The 22,193-nt window shown below is 45.3% G+C and overlaps 1 protein-coding gene across 2 annotated transcripts in view; it reads left to right on the top strand.

Moving 5' to 3' along the window:
* DPYSL5 (dihydropyrimidinase like 5) overlaps positions 1–14,021 on the top strand; it is an 84,395-nt gene extending 70,374 nt beyond the window's left edge. The window contains exons 12-15 of one of the 2 annotated variants that reach the window (XR_012122340.1): positions 4,337–4,505; positions 6,264–6,370; positions 12,216–12,340; positions 14,005–14,021. Coding sequence is in view for 1 of the 2 variants with exons in the window: in XM_017650716.3 (XP_017506205.1) it covers positions 4,337–4,505; positions 6,264–6,349 (255 nt within the window). In the remaining variant the exon portion in view is untranslated. Of the gene's footprint in view, positions 1–4,336; positions 4,506–6,263; positions 6,371–12,215; positions 12,470–14,004 lie in introns of those variants that run through there. The other variant, XM_017650716.3, reaches the window with a different exon arrangement.
* The last annotated feature ends 8,172 nt before the right edge of the window (positions 14,022–22,193 follow it).

Raw genomic sequence — 22,193 nt, 5'->3', positions numbered from 1 at the left:
TGAAGTGATCAGGCCAGGTCTGGAATAGTCTGGGCCTCAGGGTCCCACCCAGCCTTGGGTTCCATAAGCACCCTAGATGCTCACTAAAGCTTTCAGCTCCACCTCATCCTCAGGGGCTCCTGTCCCCTGGGGAGACACAGTCACCCCCAAGAAGGCTGGCTATTGCCTCATTGCTTGGGGATTGATTGTCCAACCTTACCTATGAGAGTTGCCCTAGAGAATATGGCCTGAATCCTCACTGACAACTCCAGGTGCTGGGAAGTGCGGCCTTGGACTCTGGGTGGGGCTCCCACCTCACCAGAAGGAGTAAATCTGACAAACTGACAACTGAACACATCCTACTATTTCCTATGCCCCCTCTCCAACAAAAATGCAATATTATTATGGCTTCAAAATGCTCCTGCATAGCTATTTACAGATGCTGTCTGGAAAAGGCAGATGTTCTTAGCTCATGGCCGAGGGCCTTGGGGTCCTCTGTGGGCTAAGAGCTCCCTCCTGCCCAGACCGGGCTGCCGCTGTTGTGATCATGCACGCTTAAGGGATGTCAATCCTTTGGATTGTTTTTTTTTTAATTTTCTCACCCATCTTCTGTGTCCTATTCTTTTGTTCCTTTTGCCTAGTACATCCTAGTCCTCTGTACACAGCAGGTGCTTAATCTGTGTTCTGGAGGGAGTAACACTGAAGGATTTTGGGTAAATCAGGAAAACTGCCTAGTCTAGCCTTGTCAGTGGCTGTTTTTCTGTCGAGGGCAGAGACCCAATAATGTAGGCTGTGAGGTTTTTAGCTAGCAGCAGTTCACTGGGGACATTTTCTGGGCCCTTTCCAGGTGACCTCTCTACCCCTATGCCCCATATTGTGATCACTGTCCCAAATCAGCACCAACTTCCCATGCCCAGGTCTCACGCTCCCCACTCCTGCTAGGCTCTGGCTTCCAGCAGGGGACCAGAGATTTAAAGGTCTTTGAAAATAGACTCAGCTGCCATATTACTGAGCTCTAGAAATCTGTTTAGTAATATCTCAGGAATAGGCCTTTTTAGGAGCTGTTTCTGGCCTGGCACACTTGCCATTAAGTGGTCACACGACCTCTGTTCAGCCAAGCCTTCTTATTGTCTTGGTTCTCTAATCCTTTATGCAGAAGTCAAGCTCCTTTTCTCAGTTCCTCAGGCCTCCTCTCCTTGTTCCCACCCCTGTCCCCTCCTGGAGCGCCCAAGGCTTTCACAAGTAGCTGCTTCAGCCTTTGCCCTCCCCAGCTGTTCTCTGAACACCCTCTGCTCCTGCTGGCCTGTGAACCCCCAGCCCTGGGATGACCCAAGGGCCAGAAGAAAGATGGGTTCCATCAGGTGAGGTGGTGGGCAGGCTGGCCTTCGTGCACTCTCCAGGCCCCTAACCAAGACCTCATCTCACCCTGTGCTGCGAGGGGAGCGAGTGATGGTTCAAGAGGAAATCTAGAGTCAGGTGATGCTGGTTTCCATGCCCCGCCTTTGATTATTACCACGTGGAATCTTAAATGATCAGGCCACCTGGGAGCCCTGAGTTCCTGAAGGCACAAGATGGAAGCCTAAGCATGTCTATGGCCACTGAGTTTCTTTTGATTCAGAGGCTCAGGGGCTCTTGAGGTACTGTCATTCTTTGGCTCCTTCCCAGTCTTGATGAACTAAAGGTGCATAAAACTGATATTTGAAAAGAAACCATCTAACACGGCATATTTATACCAAAAGATGAACTCTGCTGGCAAGCTTTCACATGTGAGGGCCCAGGGCTCTCAGAATAACTAACGACTCTTCTCTCCCAAAAAAATCCAAAACCAGGTCTTCTGTAGAGCAGATCATCTGAAAAAAATATGACGTTAGTTATTGCAGTGTTCAGTCCAAAAGCAAACTCGGGGTCACTCAGGCAGGTAAAGGGTCCTGTGTCCAGGATGCCGCCTAGATGTGGGCAATGGCAGGAGGCCTCAGCCCTGCCTCTGGATATGCCAGGAAGAACTGTAAGAGCAGTGCCTTCATACACAAGAATATCTGATAAAGGGTGGCTATAATTTTAAAAAAGAAAATGAAAAACAAGTGTTAGTGAGCTCGTGGAGAAACTGGAACCCTCATTCATTTCTGGAAGGAATGTCAAATGGAACAGCCACTTTGGAAAACAGTTTTGCAGTTCCCAAAAAGTTAAGATACAGAATTCCCAAATGACTCAGCAGTTCTACTCTTGGATATATACTCCAGAGGAGTAAAAATAAATGTCTACACAAAAAGCTGTACATGAGTGTTCATAGGAGCACTATTCCTATAAAGGCCAGAAAGTGGAAACAACACAAATGTCCATCAACTGTTGAATAGATAAATGGTATATCCATACAATGGAATATTATTCAGCCATAAAAATGAATGGAGTACCAATATATGCTATATACAGTGTACATGAACCTTAAAAACACTATGCTTAGTGAAAGAACCTGGTCACAAAAGACCACATAGTATATAATTCCATTGTGTGAAATGTCCAGAAGCAGCAAATCCACAGACAAAAATCTATTACTGGTTGCTTAGTGCTGAGGGAGGGTAGAGTGGAAGCCTGCTGGTGAGTACGGGGTTTCTCCTTGAGATGATGAAAATGTACTGGAACTAGACAGGGTGGTGGTGACATAATGTCATGAATATACTAGACACCATTGAAATGTATACTTAAAAATGGTGAATTTTATGGTATATGAATTATATCTCGATTTGAAAAACAAGGATATCTGACAAGAGTTCTGTGGCCTTCCCAAAAAAGATGTTTTAGTCAGGAATTAAGGTCAAGAGAAGGCAGAGAAAGTGTTTCAAGCCCTCTGAAAGCCAGCCTCACAAAAATGTAAGATCGATGTCAGTTCACTGCAGGTCGCTCCTCGGGCCAGCCACGGTGGAGGAGCTCCAGGTGCCAGACTGATGTAAATCCAACCCTACATCCCTTTATAGGAGGCCTGATGACCTAAGGTCCTCAAGAAAAGGCCAGTGCTATCTGCTCTGCTGTTACAGTCTTTATGTAAAAGAATGCAAGTATGCAGAAAAATAAAACTATCAAAAAAACTCATTTTCCAAAAATTATAAATCATCAGTCCCTAAAGAGCATGGGCCTTGGGGAAGAAAGCAGCTCTGGTGGAGGGCCCACTGTACAGGCAGCAGCAAGGGGCTGCCAGGAGCTGTGGCCTGCTGAGGTCACTCACTCAGGATCCATCCAAGGCCTGTGCTCCCACTTCACCACCGGGACCCTGGGCTCCAGCTGCAATGCCAAAGTGCAACCTGGTGAAGACCAAAGTGGTTCAGACCAGGTTTGCACTCTGAGAGTTGAGCTAAACTACAGATCTGCTGTTGGAGAATATGTAGGGATTACATATAAAGAAACATGTAGTCAGAAGATCCTTCAAGAGCTCACCTGTATCATTTCTCTCAACAAGATTTTCTGTAAGCACTGAGCAGCAGGCAGCTTGAGGTTATGTTCCTGACAAATGCCTGGCTTGTAGATCGTCTGTGCTGCTCCTTCAGACTTTATGCATTCACTCCCACCACAATGCTTCCTCTTCACCTTTAGACAGGATGAGGCCCTTGAAAAAGACCTCTGCAGTAAGAGCTGCTGGTACTCAGTATGTCAGTTGCCATGTGCCAGAGCAGTTCTGAGAGCTTTACATATATTAATGCATTTGATCTCATAATAACTCAATATATAGTATTAATAGGTACTATTATCCTAACTTTACAAATAAGGAAACAGGCACAGAGAGGTTAGGCAACTTATACAAAGTCACACAGCTTCATAAGTATCAGATGGAACTGGAACCCAGGTTGTCTGGATATGAATTATATCTTAACTTACACTTTGTGAGTACAGAATTAACCAGTATTGCTACTGGGGAATTCTCATCCCCAAATTGGCCAAATTTTGCCTCTATCCCCACAAAGTTGTCAGATCACAGTAAAAGGCATGACCTCTTGGGAGCTTGGCAAGCGAGGGGATAATGTTGTCCCATGTGAGGGGTGTTCTCTAAGTCTGAATACCTCAGAATTCTACCTGCTACCTTAGAAAGGATTCCACCAACACTGAGCAGAACAAGTGAGTCTCTCTCCTGTGTATGTCCACATAGATGTGCTTGCACATACACACACACACTCTGTTTAAGAGATAAAAGAATTCGCTGCCTGAGCTCGAGTTGTAAGAAGCCTTTGTCACATGCTGTAATTTGGGTCCCAAGCCAAGTGGCAGTGTCTGAGGTCCCGTCAGCCATCCAGGAGGCTCTAGTGGCGATGATGTCTGGGCTCTGATGGTGTCCTTGTTTCCCTTTCTCTCCTTGTCCATCCTTCACTAGACCTTAAAGGTGAAGGGAGTGGACCGCACACCCTACCTGGGGGATGTGGCCATTGTTGTGCATCCTGGGAAAAAAGAGATGGGAACGCCACTCGCAGACACTCCTACCCGGCCTGTTACCCGACATGGAGGCATGAGGGACCTTCATGAATCCAGCTTCAGCCTCTCTGGTAAGAGCAAGGGCCCCTCAGATGGGCACCTGTGTGTCCACCACAGTGCGGTGGCAGGAGGGGGCAGAGGGGCCAGGAGGAAAGGCCTGTCCAGGCAGTGGGCTTGGGCTGCTTTTCCTCTGCATCTTCTCCCTCCCTTCCCACCTCCTGTCCTGTGACCACTGCTGGGTCCCGGAGTAGAGACAAACAAATATTAGCCAGGGCAAGAGGGCTCTTCCGGTCCCTAGGCACCAGGCACTCTTAACAGCCATGGCCAGTCTGGGGCTCTCCCTATGGTTTCTAAGTTCAGCTATCTTCAATCCTGGGAACATCTTAAGGGCTCTGTGTATAGGGGGCATAGGGGGCACCCCCAGAGACACCCAAGCTCAGAGAGTTAACCCTGTCTGCTGCATGCGGTGCACCCCCAATATGGTCTCATCCTATCCCCATGCCTGCTCCTGCCCAGCCTCTCTGAAAGACCTGATGTCTCCCTATTCCCTGCCCTCCCTCCCTTATCCCCACATTTGCCCCTCCATTACCTTCTTTTTCACCAGGAATTGTATTATATGTAATACAGGGTATAATATATGGGGTGTGTCTGTGCTCAGGGCATGTTGTCAACCACGCATACCCCAGGTGTTTGGCGTAGTTAAAGGTAGGGGTCATTGCTCATACATGGTGACCCTCAGTGGAGAAAGAGCAGAGGCATAAGGTGCCCTGATCCTGCAGGCAGCTTTGATGGAAACTGACCTCTACTCAAAGGGGGTGGAGCTGCGTCTCCCTGTATGCAGCTCAGCAAGGGCTGGAACAGCCAGAGGATCAAGATTCAGATCCTTCCACACGGAGCAGGGCATTTACTGGGGGAGATGGGAGCGGTTCATAAACCGTCCTGATGTGAGAGGCAGAGGGCTCAGCTGGATGTCAAGGGTTCAAGGGAGCAGGGCTCCCTGCAGAGCTTCCCCTGAGCCCAGCTGAGTGCTGAGAGCAGCTCTGGGCAGAAGACAGGTGGCTCCTGTTGGCAGAGCAAGAGCCTGTGGGGAGGAGTCCCCCCCACCACTCCATTCTCAAAAGCCAGTCTAGTTGCCTAGATCACTGCTTCCCGGGCCACTGCCACCCCACCAGAGGAGACGTAAGTGCAGGAAGTCAGAAAGGGATCCGAGGTGTGGAGTGTCTGTGGGCACCCAGGCCACACCAATCCAGGAGGTGGAGGTTCACATGCTGCCTGGGCACAACCCCTCCTGCAGCAGCCAGTGCCACAAGAAGAGGCAAGGCCCTCAGAGCCTGGCCCCTGCTGGCCAGTGGCTCTTACCCTCCTGCCCCCCAAATCTCTGGGCAGAACCCCTCTCAGACTCAGCAAACATCAGGCAACCTCCTGTTTTCCCTCTGCTCCCAGCCTTGTCTGATCTAGATGAGGCTGGCTGAGGAGTGTGCCACTACACTCCCTGGGCACCAGGCCTCTTACTCTAAGTCTTGGGGTTTCAAGATGTGGGGGCTTTTGGGGTATGGTTCTTTGATTTTCCAAAACAGTGGAGTTCTGAATCAGGAAGAGCTGGTTTCAAATGTGGGCTCTATACTACTTACACGCTATGTAAGATTGCGTGAGTTACTTAATGGCCCTGAGCCTCAGTTTTCTTATTTGTAAAATGGGATGAAGTTGTTGTGAGGATTAAGTGAGATCTTACACAACAAGGGCCTAACAGCTTCCACCAAGAGAGAGAGGCCATGCTTTTATTACCAGGCAAGAACAGCCGAGCTCACCCTCTGCTTCCTTCCCAACAGGTTCTCAAATAGATGACCATGTTCCAAAGCGAGCTTCAGCGCGGATCCTTGCTCCCCCTGGAGGCAGGTCAAGCGGCATTTGGTAAAGGCACCGACCAGCCCCCCAAGTGAGGATACACTGCTGCCACCAGCCCACATACCCTCCGGCCACAGCTGCAGGGGGCGGGAGAGGCTGGGCTGGGCAGCACACCTGAGGGGGCCATGGAACGGAGAGCCCTCCCAGTGTCTGACATGTGATTTACTGTGCTTTGAGCCAACCAACCCGAACAGGCACTTTGAAATGTGTTCCTCCTGCTGCAGTCCTTTCCTGCCCTGGCCTGGGCAGGCGTTTCTGGGGCCCAGGAAACCCACACCATGCACAGAGCCCACTGCATAGAGCCTGGCCCAGCCCCTCCCCTCACACCTGCCTCCCTGTGCTGGCTTTGGGAAAGCCCAGACTTTAGTGCCCTGTCCCCTGGCTGACCTGCCAGTTGTCCAGAGCACTTTAGCAGCTGTGTTTTTTAAAAAAAGATTCCCTCTCCCATGCCTTTAGGCCCTGTGGTCACTTTCCCCAGTGAGACAGGTGTTAGCTTCCCAGCCTTACCTGGGATGTTCCGCTTTTTCCTGCCTGCCCTTGTGTGGGTGTGGTTGGGACCCCCTGGGTGTGGGTGTGGTTGGGATACTCTGCACCCTTTGCCAGCTTCTTCCTTTCTCCACTCCAGCCTCTGGGATTCACAGGCCCAGAAGGGCTAGCTGGCGGGGCGCAAGGCTGGTGCCAGGCGCGTGTACATGACTTTGTTTTGCACGTTTGGTTTGCCCAGTGGTTTGATTTGACTTGTTTGTGCATCCTGTGAAAAATATCGGTGCTTCGTGTCACTAGCATAGCATAGAAACAGGAATAGATGTGGACCTCAAGAGATGCTGCACTCGACACCGACCAGACAGCCTGGGACATGGACGGGGCCTGCGGTGCTGGACTCACAGGCCCTTCCTCTCCCTACCTGGAGTCTTCCAGGCTGCCGAAGGCCCTGTCCCAGGCCCTCTTCCTGTTGCCTCCCATCCTGGTCTCATTTCCTGCATTCTGAGAGGGTGCCCAGTATGCTGGTACTGGAGACCTTTGGGGGGCAGAGTGGCGTGTCCCATCTCTGGCACTGGTCACTACCAGCACACACGCCCCACACGCCCAGCTTCCTGGAAACTCCCCCTGCTGGATGGTGGCCCACCTGCTCCACCTGTGTGCCTGGCAAGAGGCCTCACCCCTGGCAAGAGAGGACTGGGATTAGGAGTCACAAACTGGCTAAATGCCAGGAAAGGAGACCAGGCCCACAGGACCTGGCAGGAGAACCCAGCTCGCTGCACAGGGGCTGTGGGCTCCTGTGGTCAGCACCTCACTCTCCCCTGCTGGGGCCTCCAGGTCCCCCCACAGCCAGTTGGGCCCTCCCATAGAACTCCAGGTTTCCGTGGAAACACTAGAAGCTGGGGGATCTCCATCCACCTTGAGTGAGCTGGGCAGTGACTCAACCACCTGCTTTTGTTAAACCTTGTCCTCCACTTGGGGAGTGATTTCACGTTGCACATTTGGTCTGAGCACCCCAGGCTTGCACGAGGCTCCTGGACTCTGGGCTAATGGGCAAACATGCAGAGGCATGTTTCTGTAGTGCTTTTCAATTTTGCAAAGCACTTCCATATATGAACTCTGAATGCTCCTCATGACAACAGAGCATATCATTCTCCCCATTTCAGAGAGACCCAGAAAGGTTAGGCCTTCTGACCCAGAAGTGCCCATGACTACCCTTAAAAGCTTGGCTGTCTGTCCTAGCTGAGGAGGGAAGAGTGGGGTGACATCTCTTATAGCTCCCACCCAGGAGTTTAGCCAACTAGAGAACTTACTCCCCTGCTAGGTATTCTGCTTTGTTTTGCACAGGTAGATAGATTTTTCTTGTAAACAAACTGATGCATATTCGCTGTTTGAGCCAGAACTAGCTAAACATTGGGGGCTTCCCATGTGCTTTAGCTGCCTCCACATCCCCACTTCTCCCTTCACGCTCATCTTCCTCACTTTGGGTCAAAAAGGTCAGAGATGGTAACCCAGGGAGCAGAGGCATATGGAGGGGACAGTAGGTAGGAGTCTGGGCCTACTAAATTATGACACTGACCCCTTGGTACAATGTACATCATCTTCATCCCTTTCAGCCCTTGCTGGGCCATGGGCCTTGGGCAGATGCCAAAGAGCCGGGCAGTGGTGATGTCCAGTGGGCAGAGCATCACTGCTTGGGCTAGGAAAGCTTTACCTTCTCTGAGTGCCTCCGCCTGAGAGATGCATGGTCCTTGGCTCTGGAAGACCACATCTTGGAGTGGTCCACCATAGGCCTTCCATTCATCCATCCCCGATCCTTACACAGACCCCACCCTTGCCCAGGAGCTTCTAGATGAAAGTCAGAAGGAGGTTAAAAGGATAGTCACCCACTCCTTGCCCCTATGCAGAGCTCCAGCCAGCTCCATCACCAGCCCCTCTGGCTCCTGGCTGGAGTGAAAAGGATCTCTGGTTGCACTGAATGCAGCTCTCAAACTGGTCTTGTACTTGCTGAATAAATACTGTTGTTCTTGCCTTAGCTGCTCTCTAGGTTTGTGGGGTTAAGTTGCCAGAAAATTGTGCTACTGTGTGTGCGTGTGGGTGTGCGTGTGTGTCGTGCTAGGAGTCCACAGTAGGTCTGTCAAGCCAATGCCGTGATGAGGGCTTTTCCAATACTGATCCAGAAACCACAGAACCACGCGAAAACCCAACTCCCCTCCAGCTGCCCAGGTGGCAGGCACAGCCTGGGGTCAGAATGGAGCCTCCAGCACCCAAGTGACTTCCTCGCGCCTCTGTAAATGTCATGGTGCTAAGTTGTGTCAACCCCAAGACGACACAGGTCCTGTGCTTTGGCCACCCATTGGAGGCAAAAACAAAACAGCCCGACACGTTGTGTTCTGGTGCAGGTTTGTATTAAACTGTAGCTACTTCTCACTTGGTCTCAGTTGTGTTTCTTCAAAGAAGCGGGAGTCTGGCAGGGGGCCTCTTCCACAGTGGCTGGGGTGAGGAAATGACTTTGGTTCTTTGCTCATGCTGGGTGGCAGGCAGTAGCTCGCTGGGGCGCCTGAGCAGAGTCTGTAGGTGAAAAGAGGCTGAGAGGGGACCCCCAGTGGCCCAACAGCTACCAGTCAGTCCCCATTCCTGACGGGGACAATGCCAAGGGTGTTGGTGCCAGTCTGCCCAGGAGATGGTTGCTGAGTTATCTGAAATGGATAATTAGGGAGAAGGATTCGATACAAAAGATGGGGCTAGGCTTTCCCCACCTACCCTTTGTTGCCTGGTCTCTTGGCTACCATTTTGGAGACCATGAGCCCCCTCTTCACACAAGTGGAACTCCTGGTTGTTGGAACTATGACCTCATAAAATCACACAACAAAGGGCTAGCCCAAGGCCAGTGTGTCTTTAAGGGACTTTGAGGCTGCTCGCTGGTTCTGCAGAGCCCCACCTTTTGCCTCGCCCCCCTGGGTCCTCAGACCCCTTCTACCTGCGTGAAGACTACCTTCCTTCCACTGCTCAGCCAGATGTTGGGAGGGATTATCTGATCAAACACATTCACACTGAAAAGTGAGTGAAATTGTTGCTTCCAGTCCTATGGGGTCATTTGTACTTTCATCTTAAGTCCCAACAAACAAAACCCTAGAGAGAAAACTCTAGGTAGTATAGGGAAGTAGTTAGCAGTAGGGACTCCCAGCAAACCAAGTGAGCAAGCCTCCTGCAAACAGGACAGGCCATGGCTGGAAGAAATACCCAGGGCACTGCTGTTAAAGGTAGAGAGCACTTGGCTATAATGAGATGAGCTGTGAATACGAGCTCTGGTGGGGTCCCTGAGTCAAGTGAAAACCCCATTACCTTGCTTGTGAAGGATGCTGAGTCCCTGGGATGGTTCTGGGCTAAAGTGTTCGTGTTACCCTGGTTTCCCATGATGTGGGAACACACCAGAATTTGTAAAAGAAATCCATTGTAAGTGTTTGAGTGAAAATTGACATGGCCACATATTTGTGGGCTGTGCATGGTATCGGGAGGTTTATAGAGAAAAAAGTAGATCCCCAGGAAGACACTGGATGCTTTTGTGCTGTGTGTAGTTGTGGAAAAATAAAAGACCACAGACTCAGACTTTAAAATAAGATGATCTTACAAGATGATGTTTAAGAATCTGCACTGGGAGAAACCTGAACCAGCCAGCAGTTAGGCAACCATCACCCTCGATTTTCACTCAGAATTACAGGTTGACTTAGGTACCCTGGGTGTAAAGAAGAAACTTCGTGATACACAGGGAGGGTAGACCTGATAGTCCTGAGTTCATAAAAGGCTATTTGACCCTGTTGCTGATAACCCGTTTGAAAGGGTGCTTAGTACTTCCCAGTGAAACACTGAAGGATCTAACATTTTGTTGATACTTAGTACTGTCTGATGGTGGAAGCCAAATTCTTCACTTTCTTTGCCTCATGTATTTACAAACCCAGGACAATCCTGGTTTAAGTCTACTGCCCCAGAATAATTGTTAATAGTGCCCCCTTTCCCTTTCAAATATGTCCTGGTTTGGACAATATATGGTCACCTTATGTGTGCCTGTATACCCATCAGGCTATTAATATGCCTGCCCAGGAGACAAAATTTCTTCCATCAATAAAAGATGAGAGGCAGGTCATGGTGGGAAGTGGGGCAGTGGGTCCTGCAGTGGGTGGAGACAAGGGTTTCCTGTGACAAGCCCTGAGTCTCCACACAGCTCCTGGAGGCTTCAGGAGGCTCCACTCAGAGGCCTGGGGGCACTCTCCTCATCTTCTCAGCTTAGTTTATAGACCTATTAGCCCATTGGAAGTTGTAAATCTGCTAAATTTTTATCATTTACTTTTAAGGGGCCTTTGACCTTATTTACAAACTTACAAGATCTTAAACTACAGTTAAAATTCTAGTTCTTTTTCAGTGTAGCACAGAAAAAACAAGTAGTGACTGTGGCATCTTTCTACACTGATGGATAATGACTGCATTGGGGTATGGGAGGGGCTCAGTAATATGGGTGAGTGTAGTAACCACATTGTTTTTCATGTGAAGCCTTCATAAGAGTATATATCAATGATACCTTAATTTTAAAAAGTTACAATTAATTAATTAATTAAAATTCTAGTACTTTTTTATAAGTACCTTTCCTAAGTGCTAAATAATTGTTACCAGTCTAATAAATTAAATAGAGTGAGCATAGAGATTATTGGATGTGTTGCTGCTAACCATAAACTTTGTTAAGATTTCAACCTTAAGTCATAAGTCTTAAGTTATACATTTCAAATTAATTATGAAGCTTTCACTCTTACATGCCAAATTTTCTTTTACAAGTATCACAGATTCTGAGTAAAAAATTGTGAATACTGCAGTTTTGGTTCATTGGGATCATATTTCTCAATTCTATGATTTTTGCCACATCTGAATTCTCAGTGGGCTCTGGTTGTGAGGTTTGTCTTGATGGCAAGTCAACTCCTAGGGGATATGAGGAAGGGCTGCATAGATTTTCACTTTTCCACTATCTGGTCTGTCTGCAATAACTGCATAGTTATTAGTACAAAATTTATAAGTTCTAGCCAGAAGAATTCTGCCTCCTTTTACAATTTTTGAGTAAATTAGATCCTTTGTATTTTAAAGTTTCCTTAAATGTGAACAAATTCTGTCTTTGGATGGTTTTCTTTAAAAAAATAGACTTTATTGTTTAGAATTATTTACAGAAAAATTGAACAGATAGTACAGAGAGTTCCCACATACCTTACTCTCAGCTTCCCCCATTATTAATATTTTACATAAATATGGCATATTTGTTATACTTGATAAACCAATATTGATACATCTCATTAACAAAAATCCATCTATTCAGATTTCCTTAGTTTTTACCCAATGTCCTTTCTCTGTTCCAGAATCCCATCCACGGTACCACAGTACATTCACTTGTCATGTTTCCTTGGGCAACTTCTGGCTGTGACAGTTTCTCAGACTTTCCTTGTTTTTGATGCCCTTGAGAATTGCAAGGAGTATCGGTCAGGTATTTTGGAGAATGTTCCTCTCCTGGAATTTGTCTGCTGTTTTGCTCAAATAAATGATTAGGCTGGTGTTATGGGGTTTTTGGAGGAGAGCACAGAAATAAAGTATCATTTTTTTCATACCACATTAAGGGTGCATACAATCGATGTCATTTCTCATTTGATGGTGACCTTGGTCTCCTGGGTAAAGCTTGGTATAACTTTTTAAATTTGCATTGTTCCCCTTTTATGAGCTACAAGCTCCTCTTTTTTACAATACGAAATGCCCATAAGCAGCTAAATACATATATCATAGTAGGTATTGCTGTACTAAATTTTGCAGGTGCTTGCTAAATGATTCTCCCAGTTAGGAATTCCTTTTTCTTCAGTATCAGTTATAAAATCTTTAATTTGCCTATGGGAGATGAAGAAGAAATCAGTATCTTAGAATGCCATGTGATTAACAAGAGACATTCACATAAACACAGGCTCTTGAGGCTTTTACTCATGGGTCAAACATCCTATATTATTCCTTTAGTAGTAGCCCAAAAGTTAAGCTCTAACTTATTAAGGATTTATAAAATTTACCTATTTACACACACACACACACAATATTTTTATTCTCAGTACATAGTCCAACTTCATGAGGCCTTTGGATAAATACAAGGTATCTTAATGCTATCTAAATTCAAACTTCCAAAATCCAACTAGAAATTCTGGAAAAAAACAGACTAAGCAGGTAAATTAATAAGCAAATGTTGGGCAAACATCCTATATTATTCCTTTAGTAGTAGCCCAAAAGTTAAGCTCTAACTTATTAAGGATTTATAAAATTTTGGATTATCTGTGGTTTTTTTTGAATGAATTGATAAAGAACACTTTCTAATTGTAATATATTTCAGTTGAGTAACCTTCACCACATCTACTATTTGCAACAACATGGATGGAGCTAGAGGGTATTATGCTCAGTGAAATAAGCCAGGTGGAGAAAGACAAGTACCAAATGATTTCACTCATCTGTGGAGTATAAGAACAAAGAAAAAACTGAAGGGACAAAACAGCAGCAGACTCACAGAGCCCAAAAATAGACTAACAGTTACCAAAGTGAAAGGAACTAGGGAGGATGGGTGAGAAGGGAGGGATAAGGGGAATAAAGGGCATTATAATTAGCACACATAATGTAGGGGGGACCCGGGGAAGGCAATATAGCACTGAGATGACAAATAGTGACTCTATAGCATCTTACTATGCTCATGGACAGTGACTATAATGGGGTATGTGGTGGGGACTTGATAATGGGGGGAATCTAGTAATCACAGTGGTGTTTGTGTAATTACATATTAATGATACCAAAATGAAAAAATAAAAAATTACAACTGAGTTGACTGCCAACTTTCTAGAAAGGTCTTTGCCTTTTTTTAATTTTTTGGCCTATGACCGGTTCTTATCATGGAGTTTTCTTTTCTAGTTTAAGACTATGCTAAAAATTTGGTTTAAAAACATTAATTTGCATAGATTTTAGCTTTATACAAATACACTCACTGTTGTACTATCTTTCTGAAGGCTTGAACCACACAAATGCATTAAATATTTTTCTTGAAATGCAAATTCTTCAAATTTTTACTATTAAAAGTAAACAATCACCCTGGAGACCCTGAGATTTCTGAATACTATTTTCTTTCTACAGATTGACAACATGTTATGTGATTTACAGCTCTCCAAGCCCCTTTGGGAGAAGACAGATTCTTCATCTGTATATCAAAGATTGCCTCATGATGATAAACAGTTGCTTACAGTTAAATGCATATTTAAATTTCATCATCTACTCAGTGCCTCTTGCTTTATTAGAATTTTTGGTTTTAAACTATCCTCTGAAGTTTTGCAGTCTAGGCTTACCTCACAGGGAGTTGTTCCCTTTTGATCAATTCCAAACAGCACCTGAGTTTTAAGGCCCTGGAGCAATTCTTCTCAGTAATTCTTCTAGACTTCTCCTGGGGTTAGTCTTTGATCCTTCTACTTCTGTGGGAGCAGAAGCCCTTGGGGAATGATGTCTTTAGGGAAGGACTGTGGCGTTTTCAGCCCAAAGGGAAAGGAGACTCCAGTGGTAGGCCCTTGAGGACCTGTTCTTATCTCACAGTTGTTCAACAGAAGAATTCCTGATATCCACAGAAGGGGACATCTGGAGGCCCCACCAAGGGCACCACATGTAGGGGCTGCAGAGGTTATTTATATGGTCAGTTTCCTAATGGCCAGACTTTTATAATTAAATTTTCTTTAGTGTGGTCTGGCAGGCCTGTATCTTTTCTAAGTTTGAGGGTTTGAGCTTGTGCTTTGGGAGCACTTTATAGTTTTTACTTTATGTCCATAATATGGTTTTGTGATTTCTCCTGGGTGTCTGTATGGGAAGCCAGGAAAGGATTTTGCCTTTTTCATAACTCTCACTTTTCTATAGCCCTCATAACTTCATCTGCCATCATGGTCACAGGGTCTGTCATGATGAAATTGTACTTTTGGACATCTTTTATACCAGTTCCCTTTTTTAAATAAATTCAGTAGATTGGGATTAATAATGGTTAACATGATCTGAGCAGGGGTGGAGCTCCCTTCCATACCCTTGAGCTGAAATAACCTTACATTAAGTAAGTCTAGCCCAGTGGTTTTCAGCCAGGGTGATTTTGTCCCCAGCAGACATGTGCAATATCTGCACATGCTTTTTGGTTGTCATGATCATGACATGGGTGAGTGTTACTAGAATCTAGTGAGTAGAGGTCGGGGATGCTATAGTGCACAAGACACCCCCTACAACAAAGAATTCTCTAACCCAAAATGTCCAGCAAGCTTGAAAAACTCTGGTCTTGCCTAAGGGTGAAAACAGGATAGCTAATCATTTTAAGAAACCATATGGGAAAAATCTAAGAGGTGGGGAGGAGTAGCTCAGTTTATGATGCTTACCTCATGTGGCAAAGCTTTTTCAACTAAAAAACACCTGCAGTAGAGCTGAACTACAGCATCCCCAGACAGCAGAGTGGAGGTAAAGATGCCTTAAGAGAAAGACATCAGTGGGTCTTACCATGTGTACTCCCAGGCTTCATCTGGCGACCCTCTGCCATTATCAGGGTCTGTGTTGTGTCAGATCCTGCCAGGACTACATTAAAATGTCACAGGAAATAAAGACCACAGATGCAGAATATAAAATTAGGCTTTGTCACTTACTGAGGCTCTGCCCGCAGGAAGGAAGGAGGTTAAGCATTTACCAAGTGGCAGCTGGATGACTGTCAGATCTCAATTTCTTAACAGTAGAAAGTACAGGCTTTCTTTTATCCATGACGTAAACTAAGATCCTCTCAAGGAATTGCTGTTTGGCCAGTGGAAGAGGGGATCTTCTTTTCCCCAGGAAGGGGTAAGACGACTTCGTGATACTTAGTTGGGGAAGAGAGGGTAGACATGATGGTTATAAAATTCAAAAAGGCTCTTTGAAGGAGTGACAAAAATATACACCTATAAAGGGTCGCAGTGTTTGTCCAGTAAAATATTAAGGGTGTATCTTTTGTCTCAATTCAAATACTTTGAGTGTAACAGGTAGGGCATATGACAGTTTCTCATTCTGCATGTAAGGAACGTGGAATACGCCACTCCATCCTAACAAGTAGAAAGTTGAACAGACTGAAAAATCAATGAGACTTAGGTCTGTCAAAAGGGGGAGGACAGAGGGGAAACCACTCCTTGTAACACTGGAGTGAAAGATAGGTAAACAAAGTTGTCAGGATCACACTTCCAAAATTCAAAAGCTGCTATGAAGCAACAGTAACCAAGCCAATACTATAGTACTGGCATGAGGATAGACATATAGATCAACTGAATAGATTGAGAGTCTATTAAAAAACCCAAGAGTCCATGGTCAACTGATTTCTTACCAAGATGATATAATTGATAAAATAGTGTTTTCAACAAATGGTGCTCGGACAAGTGGATATCCATATGCAAAAGAATGAAATTGGAACTTCACCTCACACCATAAATAAGAATTAACTTGAAGTAAATCAAAGACTTACATGTGAAAGCTTTGAAACTATAAAACCCTTAAAGAAAACATAAGGGTAAATCTTCAGCTGTCCATCCATGGCATTGTTTTCCCACCCTTCACCCTCATCTTAAATGTGGCCCCACGCCTCCAGTATGGAGGTTATGATGCTTCTCATAAGGCAGGGATTTCCAGTCTGAGGATGAGCAAGAAAGAGCTGGAGAAGCAGATGGTCCTGGGAAGGCGAGGCCTTAAGCAATGACCACCTTGGGAAAGTGAGTGGCTCTAGTTCCCAGGCAGCCAGAGCAGCCGCTGTAAAATGAAAATGCCAGGAAGACATATGTTCCCCTGCCCCCTCCACTGCCAGGCTGGCTGCCTTTTTTGCCCTGTGTCTACCTTGTTTGGACTTTCTCTGCTCCCCAAAGTCCTGGATCCAAGGGATGGCCTGGTCACAGTCATACCCATAAAGGCCTACAGGTGGCACTTTAAACTCACCAGTGACTGCTTTGGTTTAAAGTTGCCAAAGCTTACCTAATCTAGGTGACCAGGTAAGGCCCAAGAAAGGCAGATATAACTGGGCTACTACAGCTTCAGTCCCAGCCCCTAGAGCCGTTTGGGACCAGGTCAGCCTTGGGTGTGAGTAAGGGGCTATAGTAGCCCTCTCCTTCCAGGAGAACCCCCCAGGGAAATTGTCTCTTTCAAAGCCAATCTCAAGGTTTAGGTTAAAGGGCCAAATTTAGCAAATAAAAATACAGAATGTTTGATGAAATTTGAATTTTAGATAACAAATAGATTTCAGTATTTTTTTTAGTGTCGATACGTCTCAAATAGTGTCTGTGGAACACTTATACTGAAAAATTATTTGATGTTCATCTGAAATTCAAATTTAACTAGACATTTTGCATTTATATAGAACTCTGGGTTTACTTATATGAGTTTTTGACTTTCATTGAATGCATATTTATGGAATACCTGCCAGGCATGTGTTAGACACTACAAAAATTAATTAAGTGCAGCTCCTGCATTTAGAGATTAGTTTGGGGAAAAGATATATTGACAAATAATTATTGCACAGAAAGCATAGGAAACAGGATAATGGAGGAACTTGGATTTTGGTATTGGCTTTAGGTTCAAACCCTGCCTCTGATGTTCACTAACTGTGTGATCTTAGGCAAATGAGTTAACCTCTCTGGGCCTCTGTTGTCTATTAGGAAAATGGGAATGGTACCAACCTTAGGAATTGACCAGGGAGGTTAAGGAATGGTATGCATTTCATGCCCGGCTGTAGTAGGAGCTTAATAATGTCAGTTTCCCCTTTATAAATAAGAAATACTGAGAAAGATAACTAAAAGTGCCATGGTAGCAATGAACTTTACCTGTTTTGGAAAGGTCTATACAAAGAATGTTAACACTTTACCTTTTAAATGACGATAGTAGTTGGTTCTATTTATTGAATGCCCACAACATGCCCAGAATTATCTTAAGCACCTGATAAATAAGATCCCATTTAATCCTTATACTAACTCTCTGAGGTTAAAACTATCATTATCCCCACTTTACAAATGAAGAAACTGAGTTAAATAGCTTGCTATAGAGCTAGTGAGTGACAGATTTAGTATTTCAGCTCAAGCCCATGTAGCTCCTTAACCCTCTGTCTAATGCTGCCTTTGCATGAATTGGCCCTTGATGTTTGAGTTAGTGATCACTATGAAGAAAGCACAGTTTGTGCCATTTGAGCAGGAGGAAGAGCCAATGAAGATGCAAACCCCAAAGGGGCAAAAGAGAAGAGTCCTGGAGCCCTGAGGCCACATTGAACCCATCTAAGTTAACCCAAGCCTTTATCACCCATCTGGTTACCATGGGGGGCGTTTTCCATGAAAGCGCAGTAACATCTTGCATCCAAAGCCACTAGAGTTGGTCTAGAGTTGCTTTCATTCCGCGTATGGGAGATCATTAATGTTCACAGGAGGTTTGTCTTAAGACCTTTGCAGATTCTATATTTGCATATTTGCTTTGAATAATGTAACAGGGAATGGCTGAGGGGGAAGACTAAGTGACCTGCTGATCCTAATGAAAGTTTGGGTTATTATTGATAGTTATTGGGTATTTACCTTGTATCAGGCATTTTTCATACATTATCTCATTTGAGTATCACAACAACAGATGAGAAAAACCAAGGCCCAAGGTCACATTGCCAGGAAGTACTGGACCCAGTGCTTTGTAGCTCAGCAGGGTGGAGGGTTATAGTCCCTCTCTAGATAAGGTCTTACCTGCTTCTAGTCATGTGATTACACTTGATTCCCCAGCAAAATTATGTATTGCTCATGGAGTCCCTTGTGAATTTTAAAACCATGCCAAAGGTTTCCTGTATGTGGGAATTAGTCCTAGCTGAGTGCCCTGTTCCGCTTTGAGCTAGTTTCAAATGAATAATGAACACTGTTGGTAACAGTTACCACATAGCAGCTCCTCCCTGCCTCCACTCACAGCCAGCAGGGAGCCTAGTATTCCAGTCTAAAATCTAACCTGCCACCAGCCGGAGTTAACCCACTCCCTTAGACTCCCTCCACCACTTGGCTTCCCCAGTCACCCTGGGAAAAGCACCAAAAGGTCAGACTCTTTTTAAGGTGTTTGGCTGGTTTTAGTCTCATTTGAAGTGCTGAGAATATAAATGTAAAATAGTAAATGGTCTTTTGAGGGTGAGGACCTCCGGTGGGGAGAGATGTGAACAAACGTGGTGGCACAAGGTGATAGAGGACCATCATAAAGGACACGCTGGGGCCTGGTAGCGCACGTCACCTCTCTGGGGGAGGTCCACAGCAGAGGAGATGACACGAAAGCTGACCCTGGAGAAAGAGTAACAGTTTGCCTAATGAAGAGAAAGGAAGGACTCCAAGCAAGGTGAACCCCATAACTCAGGCTCAGCCATGCAACAGAACTGCCAGCTTGGCCAATGGTAAGTGCTTGCTCTCTGTGGCTGCCATATATGGTGAGAGGTAATGAGGTTGGCAGGCATAAAAGGAGTGGAAGATGAAGTGGAAATGGTTGGTAGGGGTCAGATTATAACAGAGCTTGTCCACCTCAGGAAGGGGTCTGAACTTCTATCCTTCAAGCCAGCGTTCCTCGAATTTTGCACTGATGTACCCCAAAAGGCAGTGAATAGCACAGACATGGAGGTGTCTTGAGCTCAAACTCTCTTTAAAAGTCTTTAATCTCATGTGATTCTTGCATTCTGCTTCATCATACGTCTGAATATTTTTAAATGTTGTTTTCCTGAATCTCTAAATAAAATTTATACTTGAGGAAGATGTAACTATTCTATAGCTCCTTCCCTCTGTTTTCTTACATGAATCCCCCATGCCCAGAAGTTGCTTCAGCCAATTTGAGGACAGCCATAGGGATTTAAGCAGAGGAATTATATGATAAGATTTATCTTCTAGCAGTAGTATCAGGATGGACCGGAGATCGGAGAGCCTGGAGGCAGAGAGACCCAGTGGGAGACTACAATCACCCAGGCAACAGACTGTAAGGTAATAGAGAGAAAGGAGAACAAACCTGAGAGACATTTAGAAGTGGTATTAATAGTATTGGTATAGAGTTGGGGAGATGTGGGAATGGACCATCCTCAGGTTTTTCTCACCTAGTGATGCCATTAATAAAAATAGGAACCATAGGGCAGTTCTGGCAGGGGGGATAAATAAGCTTAATTTAAGCCCACTGAGTTTGAGGTGCCTAAGGGAAATAGGGTTGGAAATATCAAGATGGAAATTACATAAACGGGTCTGACAGTTGGGAGATCCAACTGGAGATATAGATCCAGCAGTCATGGGAATAGGTGAGACCACTCGGGGAGTCCGCACAGAGGGAGGAGAGAGGAGAATGATATGGGAACCCTAGGAATCATCAATGTTCAAAGGCAGATTTAGAGAGCAAGGGAGAATGGGAAATGAATTCAAAAAGTCAGGAGAACCATGATTCCCTGGTGAATGGCCAATTCTAGGGCTGAAGCAGGGAAAGCACACAATGAGCCCAGAACATCTTGCGTCAGAAAGCAAAGAAATGTTCAAAGAATGATGGGGACAAATCCAAAGGACACAGGAGCCAACCTGAAGTTTCTTCCACCAGCCAAATCTGTGACAAATTGCTCATTAAAACAAATAATCCTAGGAAAGGATTATAACCTACTTGGGGGAAACCCATGTCAACACTGATTAAAACAACCAAGAGCAGGTCCAAGCCCTAAACCAAGAACTGACAACATGAGCCCGGCTAGATTTCAGAATCTCTGTGAACTAGACACTGCTATGTGTGCCTTCTGTTTTTCTCCTTTTTAAAATGATAATATCCATAGCAATTATCCTATGCCTCTACTACTAATGTATACTGGGTGTGTATGAGGCAGATATGTGCCTCTTTATTTCACAGGTCTGCAGGTCAAGAGGACTGGTACTCACAGAGTTATAGCCAAGAAACTGGACCTGAGGATTCATAGCCACGTCAGGACCTGATTTAGATAGTGGACTTCAAGTTGGTGCTGTTATGGAATGAGATGTGGGGGTCTTGAGGAAGGGAATAAATATATTTTGTATTGAGTGGAACATAAATTGTTGTCATTGAAGGGTAGGGTGTGGCAGATCATATTTTTCCAAAGATGACTTTAACAATATCTCCTATCCATATGCTCTTATTGTGGGACTTGGGCATTCCGCCCACTGAGCAGTGGGGTCTATGGTCCCTCCCTTTGATATTAGGTAGACTTGTGTGATTTTCTTTTCAGCCACCATGTAGTGAGAAAGGCAGCTCTGAAACAACACAAAAAGAGTCAAACCCTCTCAGAACCACCCAGCTGAGCTCTTCCTGAATTCCCATCCCACAGAAATGGAGATAATTAAATAAATAAGTGTTGTTTTAAACCACTAAGTTGGAGTAGTTTGTTTTGTAGCAATAGATAACTGGCACGTGGTAAGATATTAACATGTGGAGAATTTGTGTGGCAAGTATACAGGAATTCTGTGTAGAATGGTCCTCTATCCCATGTGTAATGAATGGGTGGGGCTACAAAGATCACAGTTAGGATTTTCTTAGGATTACTCCTGGCAGTCTAGATCACACAGGTCAACACCTACAATCAGGGAGCTGAGCTGGAACTTTGGGATGGGGAAGCAAAATTAATTGACTCTGAAATTTTCCCCTCATCTCTGCAGCACCTGGATACCCTGTACATAAAGCTAGGAACAGCTTGTTCTTCAACTCTGTGGCTAGGAAAAAGTGTAGCCTGGATTTTCCCTCTCCTAACCCCTTGATTTGTCCTGGGAATTACATTCTACAAGGAACCCTCTCCTTTCTGAAATTTGTCTTGGATGGGAAGAAAGGGTCTGGACTTAGCATATGGTGAGTCCCTGTCTCTTCTTACTCTATTTGTAATCAGCTGCCTTCTCCTCCCCTGAGAAAATGGGCTCAAAGTACTTTGACATCAATAGTCGTGGAGCAGAATCTCTGGGAGTGAGATGGGGAGACTTGAAAAAGAATGCTAGCCTATGAATTTTTACTTCTGAGTCATTCGAAGAGAAAGCAGCATCTCTAGCATGTCAACAAGCCCAGCAGAATCCAGTGATGTTCACTGAGACGGCTCTATCCAAGCAGGGTCAGATGATAGAGTGGTAAGGTGTAGAGAGCTCTCGCTGATTATAGAGGGTGCCAGGAGTCATGGAGGAGGTCAGCAACCGGTGAGGAAATTCACTTTAGTGGAAACATTTGGGATAGTGTACAAGAAAGAGTAGCTAGAAGTGAGGATTCAGGAAATAGAGAATGCCAAAGTCTCAATTAATAGATGACTAGAGTTTAGGCATTAAGATGGA

Source organism: Manis javanica, chromosome 1 (genome assembly GCF_040802235.1).
Source record: "Manis javanica isolate MJ-LG chromosome 1, MJ_LKY, whole genome shotgun sequence".
Classification (NCBI taxonomy): domain Eukaryota; kingdom Metazoa; phylum Chordata; class Mammalia; order Pholidota; family Manidae; genus Manis; species Manis javanica.
This window is presented reverse-complemented; position numbering and strand designations above follow the sequence as displayed.